Consider the following 14,118-nt stretch of genomic DNA (forward strand, 5'->3'; position numbering starts at 1 on the left):
GCTTCTTGAGTTCACCCAAGCTGGCAGGTGCTGGGGTGAGCTGGGGATCTCAGTTCCTGGAAGCCCACTGGGAGCCTGGGTGTCACAGGAGGTACCAAAGGCCACCAGAACTGTCAGGGACCTGGGTGCAACAGGAGCCCGAGTTACCAAGAGCCTACTGGGAGCCCTGCAGTATAAGCCACCTGGAGTCATGGGAGATACTTGTGGCTGCTGTAGACAGGAACCAGGGTGAGCCAGAGACCTGGATTTGTGGTAGCCTGCTGGAAGCCTTGTCATAGGAACTGCTTTGGGACACTGGAATAAGCAGATGCTGAAGTGATCCTGGGACTGGGTTCATGGGAACTCACCAAGAACTTTGTGCCAAGGTCAGCATTTGGGGCCACCAGAGCCAGTAGGCACTAGGGTGAGATGGGGGCCTGTGTTCCTGGGAGCCCTCAGGGAGCCTGGTGCCAAGGGATCCTCTTGGGGTTGCTGGAATTTGCAAGTAAGGAGGTGAGCAGGACCTTAGTTTGTGGGATCCCACAGCAGTCCTCCTGTGAAAGTTACCTGGGGCTGTGTGAGCTGCCTGAGGCCACCAGAGTAGGCAGGCACTGGGGTGAGTTGAGTATATATATATATATACACATCATTATAGTCTAAGATACAGATTTTTAATAAATATGACACTGGGATACTAATTTTGAAGATAGTAATGTGCTTTTACCTTTTAACATTTACTCATGTATGAGATTCTCCGTATTTTGCTAGATGTGACCACTTCCCTCATTGTTTATGTTCTGTGCATATGTGTGTGTTAGGATTGTAACAGGAATGCAAAAAAAAATGTTGATATTAAACTTTTAGCATGTAAAATAGGATTTTTCCCTAATCTGTAGCAGGCAACAATCTTGAAAAATGAGTATTGTCAAAAGAGGGAAAAAATATAAAAACTTTTTAAAAGTTTCCTTTGACATATAGAAAGCCAGGTTGGTGTAATAGGAGTTCATGTGGTATCTTCCACAGACAAGAGAGAAAGTATTCTTTCCATCATTCAGGTTGGGGCTTACTGTATCCAGGAAGAGGAATATGATGTAAAAGAAGTCCATTACAAAGAAGAAAAGTAACTTGAAAAATCTCTTCCTCTACCTTAGATGACTGTGGTAAGAGAAAGAAAACAGAATGACCACAGGTAAGGAAACATATGTTTTATGATCTTTCTTTTCCTGGACTAAGATTTCAGGCTAGAAGTCTTATTAGAGAGCTTAAGAGCAAATCTGAAATCAGAGGAATTTTTGTTCTATTCCCTATTTGGGACTTTAGGCAGAGACCTCCTTTCAGTGTTCCCTCCATATCAAAATGGGTCAGTAACCACATGTGAGTCAAGTTAAAGGATGACATAAGCAGAGGAAGGAACCAAGTTTAGTGCCCTAGTCTCCTTAAGCTCCTGTGTGGTATAGAAGGAATTTAGATGTTTCCTGCATGCCCTATGGAAATACAGGTAAAATAGTTGAAGGTGTTGTCTAGAAAGTCATCATACAGGCTGAGTGCTGCAGAGTGGGAGATCCTGAGCAAGGTTGTAGTCATTACAGAAAAATCAAAAACTAACATTGTCTTTCCAATATGAGTACAGTGTCTGAATGCATCAGCCTTTCCACTAGTTGAGAGAATATATAAAATAACTCCATTTCTTATCCTTGTTAGCTTGAACCAGCCTCATAGGTCATCTCCACTACAATATAGTAACAAGGGGCTTACCCATATAACTCCTTTTCCCAAATAGGTTTGACTGAGGCAAGCACAGTTATGTTTTATTGCCCTGAGCCTCTGTATTATCTCCATTCTAAATGGTCAGATTTACTTAAACTTTGGCAATCCAGCTAAGCCATAGTGGCCTAAGCACAATTTTCAAATACAGCTGTGCAGCAGTAGCCCTGGGTGATATATGGAGATATATATAGATATAGATATAGATATATAGAAAAATATTACTAGTCTATATATATTACTAGTCAATATCTGATTTAAATGAAGCAAGCCCAAATAGACCATCAAGAAGATACTATTCAATCTCTGCTTACCTGACCAGGCATGACTCTGGACACGATCTCCCTATTGGTGCCATCTAGCAGTGACTGGAGCATTGTCAAACTGGGCTGTGATAGGTCTGATAGGTTCTTTGTTCTTTCCTTCCATTGGCCCATCCTCCAATTTAACTTGGAGGCCAGACTGTGCTCTAGGGATAAAAGTTACATAAGACTACTTCTACATGGATTTGAATAAGATGAATTTAACAATTCAATAGAGCTGTGTGTGTATTTATTTTTTACAGCATTTCTATGTCTCCATCTCTACACCCTTAGAACTGAAGATGTCTATAGACCTCTATTTATAATTAAAGACAGTGGCAGTGATAAGAAACAAAGGAGGTAAATTTTATTTTTGTGTTTAAATATTTTAGCTATTGGGATAATAAACATAAAAACTAAATTTAAGCTGCACTTAACATAATCTGAAGTCACACTATAACCAAAGCAAATAGATTTTATTTAAATTCATTTTGTCAAAATACAGATTTTTTAAAAAGATTTTATTTATTTATTTGACAGAGAGAGACACAGAGAGAGAGAGAACAAAAGCAGGGGGAGTGGGAGAGGGAGAAACAGGCTTCCCGCAGAGCAGGGAGCCCGATGCGGGACTCGATCTCAGGACCCTGGGATCATGACCTGAGCCGAAGGCAGACGCTTAACGACTGAGCCACCCAGGCGCCCAAAATACAGATATTTTTGTACAACTTATGTTGCTCTTTTTTAAAACTTAAAAGGTAGTAGTACATGTTACAAGCATCTCTCTGGGTTTTATTCGTTGGTTTCACAAACTACAATACAAAGCCTTTTAAAAAGAACATTGCATAAATTCTGAAATCACATATTTACTTGAAAAGTTACTTTCATATAGAAGTTCTTTTCAATATTTTCTCTTAAATATTTCTATAATGGGATAAATGGAAGTAGGGATTTAAAGGTAAAATACTACCCAGCCAGCTATTTTTTTTTTTTTTTAAGTTTTTTGTAGCGCATATATCCTAAACATTTTCTTCTGGATGAATATAATATTAACAGAAACATGTATTGGTACATAAAATATAATTATAGAACTAACCATGAATATTGAACAGTTTGGTGCTCCCGTGTGTTAATATTGTAGAACACCTTCTCAATTTTCCTGTTCTTTGAAAATTGTTTTGTTTTTGAAAAATTCTTTAACTTAATGATAGTTGTTTACAGAGTTCAAAGAAATGTTTGAGAATACTATTTTCTATATAAGTGAGGCCCTGACACTCTAAAGCTGAGGTCACAGTTTGTATCAATATGATAAATATTTACTATTTTATTACATAGATTGTGTATGAAATTACAATATTTTATTGGTAACAAATTTAGTAAGACAATATGTTAAAAAATACTAAATTTGTATGTGTGCTTTGGAAGATGGTACTGTAAAAGAGTAAGTCTGTGAAAATTTTAATATACTGTGATCAGCATAAAATATTATGTAAATGAGTTATTTTTTTAGCCCTAACCCAGTAATAGCTTTCCTGTTGGTAAAATAAGGTATTATTTAGCTATTTGGTATATTTTTGAATAAGAGAATGATGTCTTACTGAAAATCAGACTTCATATTTTAAGCTTTAGATGTTTTCTTTTATACTGTATTTCAGAAAATAGAGTACCTTTTGTATTTTGAAATAGAAAATGTTCTTAACTTCTCATATTCTTAACTTAAAAATTACCAATGCTTTTACAACCTTTCATACCTTGGCCACTATCTGTTTCCCTTAAAAATTTTAGTAATGAGGCTAAACCTAGACTATTGGATTTCCACTTACATTATCAGCTGCAACAACGCATACATTTAACACCTATATGTAATTCATGTTTGAAAACTTGCTTTAACTTCAAAATGAGAGAAATTATAACTACATATTAAAATGACACAATAATGTTCCTGTTTGATTACTAATTGAAGCAAAGAACACGTTTCTTCTTCTCTTCTTCCTAATCCATTTCGTGAAATGACCAGTTTCACTCCTATTGATAAAGATAGCTTTATGGCAGCTTCACCACCACAACACATGCACCAGCTCTTCCAATGTTGACAGGAACTTCCTAACAGAGAAAAAAACAAATAAACAAGGAAAGAAATACTGTCTTAATGAACTTTGTCTTCAGCATAATATATATATATAAAATATACCATGTTGGAGTTGAACAAGTCCTTAGCTATTCTGGTCCAACCTTCACCTGGTATAAAGATGGAAATTGCAGCCCAAATAACTGTCCAGTGTGGTGGAAAGAGTATATTATTTAAATGATGTAAAGCTGAGTCTGAGAAGCAGGTGATTTTGGTTGATAATTTTCTCATTTGAAAAATTACAGCTAATAAAAATTACAGCTAAAATTATTAGCTTGAAATCCTTCAAAGTTTTTGTTAGGGTTAAGTGAGATAATGAATAAAAATAATTTGGCAGATAGTGGTTATAATTCCATTATTTGTTAGTTCTCTTTCACTCTTTCCAAGGTCACACAATGAAACAGTGAAAATCCAGGAATAGAATCTAGGTCCCTTAAGCTACTGGTCTGCAATTTTCAGAAAAGTAAATTCCACAAGCTTAGCAAACATTTTGGTTATTGTATTTGACTTAACAACTCCTTGTTTGCTTTTTTTTTTTCTTCCATTCCTAGCTGGTTTTAAACACTGATAAAATAAGGAGCTACCTGCATGGCAGAATTTGAGTGTTTCTGAGGGTCTTAACAAATCAAATTGTTGGAGGAGATAGAAAGCCATTGTCAGCTGTCATTATATTAATACATATTTCTTTAGAACAGTAACTAGCTTACCGTGTAGAATATAGAACAGCATGAAGTCAGTATAAGGGAAGGTGAAGTTTGATACAAAATAAAAATGTTTGCCTGTTTGTGGAAATGATGAGTTAATCATACTTTATTATTTTTTTATTAAGCTGCCATTTAATTAACAGAACACCATTAGATTTTTTTTAATAAATCCAGTATTATCACTAGAAAAAAATGTCAAAAGCATCAAGTTTGCCTTTAGCATCCCCAAGATGTCCTTCTTGTACTCTCCTTAGAATTTCTTCTGTTAGATACCCAGCATTCTTGAGAGGGTTTAATCCAGTCTCTCATTGTTCACTAAATTCCTTGAATGACTGATTAAGAATTAAGAGTGTTGTAGTTTATACAATCTCTATCAAAGGGGACTGAAAAAAATTTCCCCTGGTCAACAACCAATAAGAAGACGCAGATATTTGTTGATGAGGACATTGCACTTTGGTTCTCAAGTCATAATACATACTTAGAAAGTTGGCCAGAGTAAGGCTTTCAAATTATTGAATTGGATTCATTTGAGTAAAGCTTTTGAATTATCAAATTGGATTCACTTTTCTATGAAAGGAATGAGTCCATAAAGCCAAGAGAATGCTCTGTTCTCTTTCATATAAGTACTGATGGATCCTGCCAATGATAAATTAGATCAACTGTACTCAATAGTATAGGTAAAGCAAATACTGCAAATTTCACTAAAAGATTCTGGGTAGTCGCTAATTCCAAACATATATTGTAAAGACTTTTATTAAAACCTGAAATGCACTAATTTCAATACTTTCAATGACAGTACCTCTTTCCATTCATCTTTCTGTGCATCATATGACTCAACAGTGTTCAAATAAGTATGTCCATCATATCCTCCAACCACATAGAGTTTGTCTCCAAGGGGACATACAGCAACAGCATCTCGAGGAACACTCAGAGGTGCTACAGTTGACCATGAATCATTTTTTGGATCATACCTTAAGAGTTTAGGAAGACAATTAAAAGATGAAGTCCGATAATGTTAAAAATAATAGACATTAATAAAATGTATACTTACCCAATATAAGGAATCAAAAACACCTTATAAATAGCAAGTTTAGTCTAATAAATGTTAAAAATAAGTACATGAAAAATTCTTTTCAACCATAAGACATCACTCAAAGCATATCAAAAATGTATTTCCTTTCCAAAGTACTATGCATCCTTTGATTAGTACTTAGATTCTCTATAAGGAAATTTCACATATTAGCATCTTATCTTTACGAGAAAAATGTCCCCTCTCTCTTTTAGTATGCTAGTTGGAGAGCTTTTGTTTTTCTCTTATTCTTTGTTTATCAAAAGTTTTTTGTGAGATGCCTTATCTTGTTCATGTGAGAGCCCACATTTCCAGTAAATCTGAAAATAATTGCCTTCTTGTTTTGTAGAATGTAGTACCCTGGTTTTAGTATTATTTGTAGTTAGAATGACCATAGTTTTATCCTATCATTTTCCCCATGAGTGTTCCAATTTATCTTCACAGGAGGAATTTTTCCCATTTTAATCTGAAGTTAACTCTTTATCCCTACACCTTTTCTGTAAGCTAAATGAAAGAGAATTCAGTAAGTAATAAAACCTTCTCCAGGAATTCTTTCCTAAAATTTGAAGCCTTTTATAAAAAAGCATAATACTAAAATCTGAAAGGGGTGGACAATAAAAGAAAACTTACATAATTATACATGAAAATAGTCTCTGCTTTTATATTGGCCTATTTGTAAAACCCAGTGAAAAAAGTTTATTTTACAGAATAAATTTGTATTTATTACCTTTTACTAATGTTCTTAAATTTCTATTACCTCTTTTATTTCTGTTTTCATATCTTAAGATATATTCTAAATTATCTGATCTTGGCTTCCATTTGAACTTGATCTCACATCCAGTAATATTTTTAATAATATCTGAAATCAGCAAGAATTAAAATAACCTCAGTGTTCCATACATATTGTTGATTGTCATGTAGCATATCATCTTCAATTCTGCTGTTGTAATAAAATCCAGAACCAGAAAATCCATAACTGTATGCTTTAGCTAAGCTAAATGTTCAACAATAATTTGCTATTATTAATTGGTGCTGCCCTCAACTAACTGACTACATACATAAATGAATGGTGAACCAGGGCTCACAGAAGGATTTTCTTACAAATTTGCATCTAAACTTGACTTTCCTGTATGTGCATGATAATTAATGCTCAAAGATCTGTCTAATGTTAATATTATCTCATTATTGTTTGATTAACAAGAGATATTTGGGTAACACTGAATCTTTTGAAGAAAAAAATTGTCAATAACGTTACTATCTGTAAAGACACACAGGAGAAGTTATTAAAGAAAAAGTTAGCACTTATTTGTGGAACATAAGGAATAACATGGAGGGCATTAGGAGAAGGAAGGGAAGAATGAAGGAGGGGGGGAATCAGAAGGGGAGATGAACCATGAGAGTATGGACTCTGAGAAACAAACTGAGGTTTTTAAAGGGGTGGGGGATTGGGTTAGCCTGGTGATGGATATTAAGGAAGACACATACTGAATGGAACACTGGGTGTTATATGAAAACGATGAATCATGGAACACTACATCAAAAACTAATGATGTACTGTGTGGTGACTAACGTAACAAAATAAAATAAAATTTAAAAAAAGTTAGCCACTATATCACTTTCAAATTAAAATAACATCATGTCTCTCCCTTTTTGTTTTTGTTTTCTGTCTCTCCTTACTTTGAATATAGTATATATATTCTAGTAGAAACAAAGTGGAGTCTGAAGTAAAGAGAATTAGCTATGGACTTATTCCTACACTTAGAGAAATTAGAAATAATTTGCTTGACTACTTTGCCTCAATTTTCTCATCAACATTATAGAAATAGTAATCCCTGAATCAACCAACTTGTTTATGTGATTATTTTAGAAACATTTAAATTATTACCTTAAATAATTGAATGAGATTCTTTTTTTTTAAAGATTTTATTTATTTATTTATTTGAGAGAGAGAATGAGAGAGAGAGAGCAGGAGAGGGGGGAGGGTCAGAGGGAGAAGCAGACTCCCTGCAGAGCAGGGAGCCCGATGCGGGACTCGATCCTGGGACTCCAGGATCATGACCTGAGCCGAAGGCAGTCGCTTAACCAACTGAGCCACCCAGGTGCCCTTGAATGAGATTCTTAAGGTACTGAGTAGGCCAACACTGTTTTAGTTGTAGAAAACAGTCAGAAAAATTGTCTCAGACATAAAAATGAGGATTATCTGATTCCATAGAATGTGAACTTTTGATTGGCTTTCTACCAATAGAACTATTTTACAACTCTGTAGGTGTTGTTGTAGAAAGCTGTTTTCTTGTACAAATGAATTTTGCCTAATGGAGATAGAATTAATTTCCACCATGTAGAAATGGCCACCAAAGATTAAATTTTACTCTCCTTAGGATATTAACTACTTTTGCACCTATTAGCATTTTTTTTTCAGTATTCCTAATTGTCTATATGTCTTTTCTTCAAAGACTCTTTTGCGCCAGCTTTAACATCTTATGGGTTACCTCATTAATTATTGAATCATAAAATCCTTGACCCATGTTAATTTTATATTTGTATGAAAGTCATAATTATAATATTTTGAAAATTATATTTTAACATTAACCATTTTCTCAAGGTCTTTTCAAAGAAAATGCCAATAATGGGATAATAATAGTAATAACAATACTGGTCATTACAAAAATAATACAAACAAAAACAACCATCAACTAACTTCTACTGAGTACTTAACAGGTGCAAGACAATGTACTAAGTTCAATATCATTTATTATATTGTACTCTATGGGAATGACACTGTAATTATTCCTTTTTTTTTTTTTTTTCAAATGAGGAAACTGATGTTTGTGGATGTAAAATAACTGGGTCAAGGTCACCTAACTTATAAATAGTGAAACTGGGATTTGAACGCAGATTTGTGTGTCTCCAAACCAAATACTTTTAACTAGTATGCTATATATTTTTTAGTACATGTGAAGTGCTCTTTTTTCCATTAATTTTTTTCAAGATTTTATTTATTTATTTGAGAGAGAGCATGAGTGGTGTGAGGGGCAGGAGGAGAAGCAGGTTCTCTGCTGAGCAGGGATCCTGATGAGGGACTCTACCCCAGGACTCCGGGATCATCACCTGAGCTGAAGGCAGATGTTCAATTGACTGAGGCACCCAGGTGCCTCTCCATTAAATTTTTAAATTGTATCTGAATATTTTTAAAAATCGGTATATTTGGAAATGTAATTATGTCAGTAAATAAGGTTAAACATTTAATTATTAGGATGTTTGTATATATTTAATTTTGTAGTCTGCACTATGAACTTTATCAAAAAATATGAACTGAGTTTATGTTTTTCTAGTTCTGTGTGTAAATGTCTATTTAAATTAGTATCAACACTTTAAGAAATTGTTAGGTTAATTTTATAGTGAACAGTCTGTTGTCCTAAAATAGAGCCCAACTCCTTTCTCTTTCAGGTATTAACATACAATTCCACAATGTCAGGGGTTCATAAAGTAAAGCCAGGGAAATGCTGGCATAGTAAGTGGTTATAAGATGGTTATTTAAGTAAAATATTTTGGGGCGCCTGGGTGGCTCAGTTGGTTAAGCGACTGCCTTTGGCTCAGGTCATGATCCTGGAGTCCCTGGATTGAGTCCCGCATCGGGCTCCCTGCTCGGCAGGGAGTCTTCTTCTCCCTCTGACCCTCCCCCCTCTCATGTACTCGCTCTCTCTCATTCTCTCTCTCTCAAATAAATAAATAAATAAATAAATCTTTAATTAAAATATTTTGTGTATTCTAGATTTTTTTTCTTATGAAATGTGTCCTTTTCCTTACCAAACTTAGTTTTATAGACCTATACATTTAGGTACAAGGAACCAAGCAAATGCAACACAAGTTATACCATTAAGATCTAACAAAAAGCCTTCAAAGCTGTAGTCAAACAAAGCATGGATTCTAACATCCATAACAAAAATCTCTTACTAACTTGGATTTATTACAAGAAAATTGCTGTCATAAGGGCTTAAGACCTTATATCTGTCTATATATTTACATGATTTAATTTTTAATTAAGATGAAATTTTTGTGAAGTCAGGTTCAGTTTTCATAGTAACAAACTTTTATGACCTTTTATTTACTAGATATAATCATATAACTGAGATATCACACAGTCAGAAGTGACACAGCTCTGATCTCGGGCTAGTAAAATCCATGGGAAGTAGTAGTACACATGTCTTGTGAAAGATATAGGGATATTACTGATATATATAGAACTGGAGCAAGAGATTACTGATTGAAGATTATACTAGAAGAACTAAGGCCTAAGAAGCATCACGGCTGAGACTCTTAAACAAAATAAGACATTTATTTTTTAGTATTTATTTATCTATTTGAGAGAGAGAAAGAGAAAGGAGGCACAGAGGGAGATAGAGAGAATCTCAAGCGACTTCCTGCTGAGTGTGGATCCTGATGCAGGGCTTGATCTCACAATCCTAAGATCATTACCTGAGCAGAAATCAAGAGTCAGATGCTTAACCAACTGAGCCACCCAGGTGCCCCAATAAAGAATCAAAACACACACAGGCACACACTCATAAAATGGCCCAGGAAACACACACCTAAGAAAGGTCTGAAAAGGCCTCAAGTCTTCATGCTGGCTTGACCCCAGTCACAGAACATAACCTGCCTATTAGTGAGGTTTCCCTATGAATGGAGCCAATCTTCAGAGACTGGGAAAGGTATCTGTTATTTCAAATGCCCAGTTTTCTACAAAAGATCACAAAGAATACAAATAAACAGGAAAGTGAGTTTCATTCAAAAACAAAACAAAACAAAACAACAACAAAGAAATCTCCAGAAACCATCCCTGCAGAAACACAGGCTTCTGATTTACAAGATAAAGCCATTAAGACGACTGTCTTATATATGCTCAAAGAGCTAAAAGAAAAACAGACTAAAGGGAACTAAAAGATCAGGAACAAAAAGAAAACTAAAGGAAATCAGTAAATGATATATGAACAAAATGAGGATGATAACAAAGGGAAATAAATTATGAAGAACCAAACAGAAAATCTGGAGCTGAAAAAATAAAATCACTGAATTGAAAAATCACTAGAGGGGTTCAGTAGGAGACTCAGACAGGCAGAAGAAAAAATAAGTTAACTTGAGACAAGTCATTCAAAATGATCAAGTCTAGGGAGCAAAAAGAATAAAGAAAAGTGAACAGAGTCTAAGAGACTTATGAGACATCATCAAGTGGATCAACATAGGCATTTTGGAAGTCCCAGAAGAAGAGGAAGAGGAAGAAATAATATTTGAAGAAATAATAGTTAAAACTTCGCAAATTTTAAGTAAACATGAATCTGCAAATCCAAAAATCTAAGTGAACTTCAAGTAGGACAAATCAAAACAGACCCACACTGGGGTGATATAATAAAACTGCTGAACATCAAAAACAAAGAGACAATCTTGAAAGAGAAAAACAATTTTTGACACACAAGTGATCCTCAATAAGACTATGAGCAAATTTCTCATTAGAGAACAGAAAGAAGTAGGAAGATACATTTAAACTGCTTAAAGAAAAATCCTGTCAACTGAGAATTCTCTAACTGGCAAAATTGCCCTTCAAAAAAGAGGGAAATATTAAGACATTTCCAGATAAACAATGGGTAAATGAGTTTATTACAAGTAAATCTGCCCTATAAGAAATTCTAAAGTTAGTCCTTCAAGTTGTAATAAAAAAAATACTAAACAGTAACTCAAAGTCATATGAATATATAAAGTTCTCTGGTAAAAGTAAAAACATGGACAGATATAAAAACTACTTATTATTTTAATTTCAGTTTATATCTCTACTGTTTTTCTATAGGCCTTAAAAGACAAAAGCATGAAAATAATTAAAAACTATGTTAGTAGAGGGGTGCCTGGGTGGCTCAGTCAGTTTCTTGATTTTAGCTCAGGTCATGATCTCAGTGTTGTTGGACTGAGCTCTGCCTTGGGCTACATGCTCAGTGGAGAGTCTGCTTGAGATACTCTCCCTCCTCCACTCCTTATGACCCCCTCCCCCTCTCTCTCAAATAAATAATCTTAAACAAAGCTATGTACACAATATATAAAGACATAATTTATTATATCAAAAACATAAAGTAGGGAAGAGGGCAGACCTGTAAAGATTAGAGTATTCTTATGCAATTGAAGTTAAGTTGGTATCAATTTAAAATAGACTGGTAAATGTCTAGGCTGTTACATGTAATCCCCATGATAGCCACAAAAGAAATAATTTTAGAATATACAAAAAAAGGAATTAAGAGCATTATCAAAACTTGTCACTATGAAAAATCAACTAAACACAATGAAGGCAAGAAGATAGGATATGAGGGACAAAAAACTATAAAACATATGAAAACAAATACTGAAATGGCTATATTAAATCTTTCTCAATAATCACTTTAGATGTCAATGGATTAAATTCCCCTATTAAATGTCATACCTTGGTAGAAGGATTAAAAAAACAAAACAAAACAAAAAAAACAAAATCCAGCTATATGCTGTCTACAAGAGACTCATTTTAGATCTAAGGAAGCACATAGGTCAAAAGTGGAAGAATGGAAAAAAAATCGAGGTAAATGGTAACCAAAAGACAGTAAGGATGAATATACTAATATTATACAAAATAGACTTTAAGACAAATGCTGTTTAAGAGAAAAAAAGCACATTATATAATGATGAAAAGGTCAATTTACAAAAAACATATAACAATTATAGACATAAAAGGACCAAACACCAAAGTTTCTAAATACATGAAAGAAACATTGACAGAATTAGAGGGAGAAATAGCTCTACAGTAATAGGAGAATTTAATTCTTCACTTTTCATAATAGGTTGAATGACCAGACAGAAGATAAATAAATACATAGAAGACTTGAACATTATAGACCATTTGAACCTAACAAATATATATATATATATATATATATACATATATATATATATATGTATTCGACAAAATCATATATATTTTCAACAACAAATAGCAAGTATATATATAAACACATATATATATAAACACATATATATATTCTAATATGTTCTACCTAATAAAAACAGAAGAAACATTTTTTCTCAAGTAAACATGGAAAATTACCCAAGATAGAACACATGTTAGCACATAAAACAAATTTTAATAAATTTAAAAATGTTAGGGGCGCCTGGGTGGCTCAGTCGTTAAGCGTCTGCCTTCAGCTCAGGTCATGATCTCAGGGTCCTGGGATCGAGCCCCACATTGGGCTCCCTGCTCCGCGGTGAGCCTGCTTTTCCCTCTCCCACTCCCCCTGCTTGTGTTCCCTCTCTCGCTGTGTCTGTCTCTGTCAAATAAATAAATAAAATCTTTAAAAAAAAATTAAAAATGTTGAAAACATGCAAAGTCTTTTCACAATGAAATGAAACTATAAATCAACAGCAGAAGGAAACCTGGAGTAACCACAAATATATGAAAATGAAAGAACATTCACTTAAAAAAGCCAATGGGTCAAAGAATATATCATAAGGAAAATTAGAAAATAAAATGAAAATGAAAGCATGACATACCATATCTTATGGGATGTGGAGAAAGCAGGGCTATGTGGAAAATCTATGGCTATAAATGCTTCCATTTAAAAGAAAGAACAATTTCAAATCAACAACCTAACTTTACACCTTAAGAAAATATAAAAAGAAAAACTAACCCCAAAGCTAACATAAGGAAGGGAATAACAGAGATTAGAAAATAAACAAATAATGAAGAAAATTTAAAAAGAGAAAATCAATGAAATTGATAGTTGGTTCTGCAAAATGATCAACAAAAATGATAAAACTTTAGCTAGTTGAATACCAGAAAAAGAGAAAACTCAATTGAAATCAACAATGAAAGAGGAGAAATTAGGACGTTTCAGTGCAAGATGGTAAGATAGAAAGATCCTGAATTCACTTCCTCCAAAGAACACACCTAATTACACCAAATAAAGAACAATTCCCCTGAATAAGAACTGAGGGCCAATAAACAGCTTCTGTACAACAAAAGGGAAAATGGCAAAGGAGAACAGCAAGAGAGAATGAGAGAGAGTAATAAAGGGAATCCCTAACCTCCACACTGCAAACTGCAGTATGGAAGGATAGTAAGGAGGGATTAGGATCAGATTTCTCCATCCTTGGGCACAGAAAAGAAGT

General features: G+C 34.1%; 1 protein-coding gene across 1 annotated transcript in view; it reads right to left on the reverse strand.

Moving 5' to 3' along the window:
- Positions 1 to 4,085: 4,085 nt before the first annotated feature.
- Positions 4,086 to 14,118, reverse strand: part of KLHL4 (kelch like family member 4) — a 172,601-nt gene continuing 162,568 nt past the window's right edge. The window contains 2 exon segments of the mRNA XM_021692332.1: positions 4,086 to 4,145; positions 5,674 to 5,845. Coding sequence (XP_021548007.1) covers positions 4,086 to 4,145; positions 5,674 to 5,845 — 232 coding nt within the window.

This window comes from Neomonachus schauinslandi, chromosome X (genome assembly GCF_002201575.2).
Source record: "Neomonachus schauinslandi chromosome X, ASM220157v2, whole genome shotgun sequence".
Taxonomy (NCBI): domain Eukaryota; kingdom Metazoa; phylum Chordata; class Mammalia; order Carnivora; family Phocidae; genus Neomonachus; species Neomonachus schauinslandi.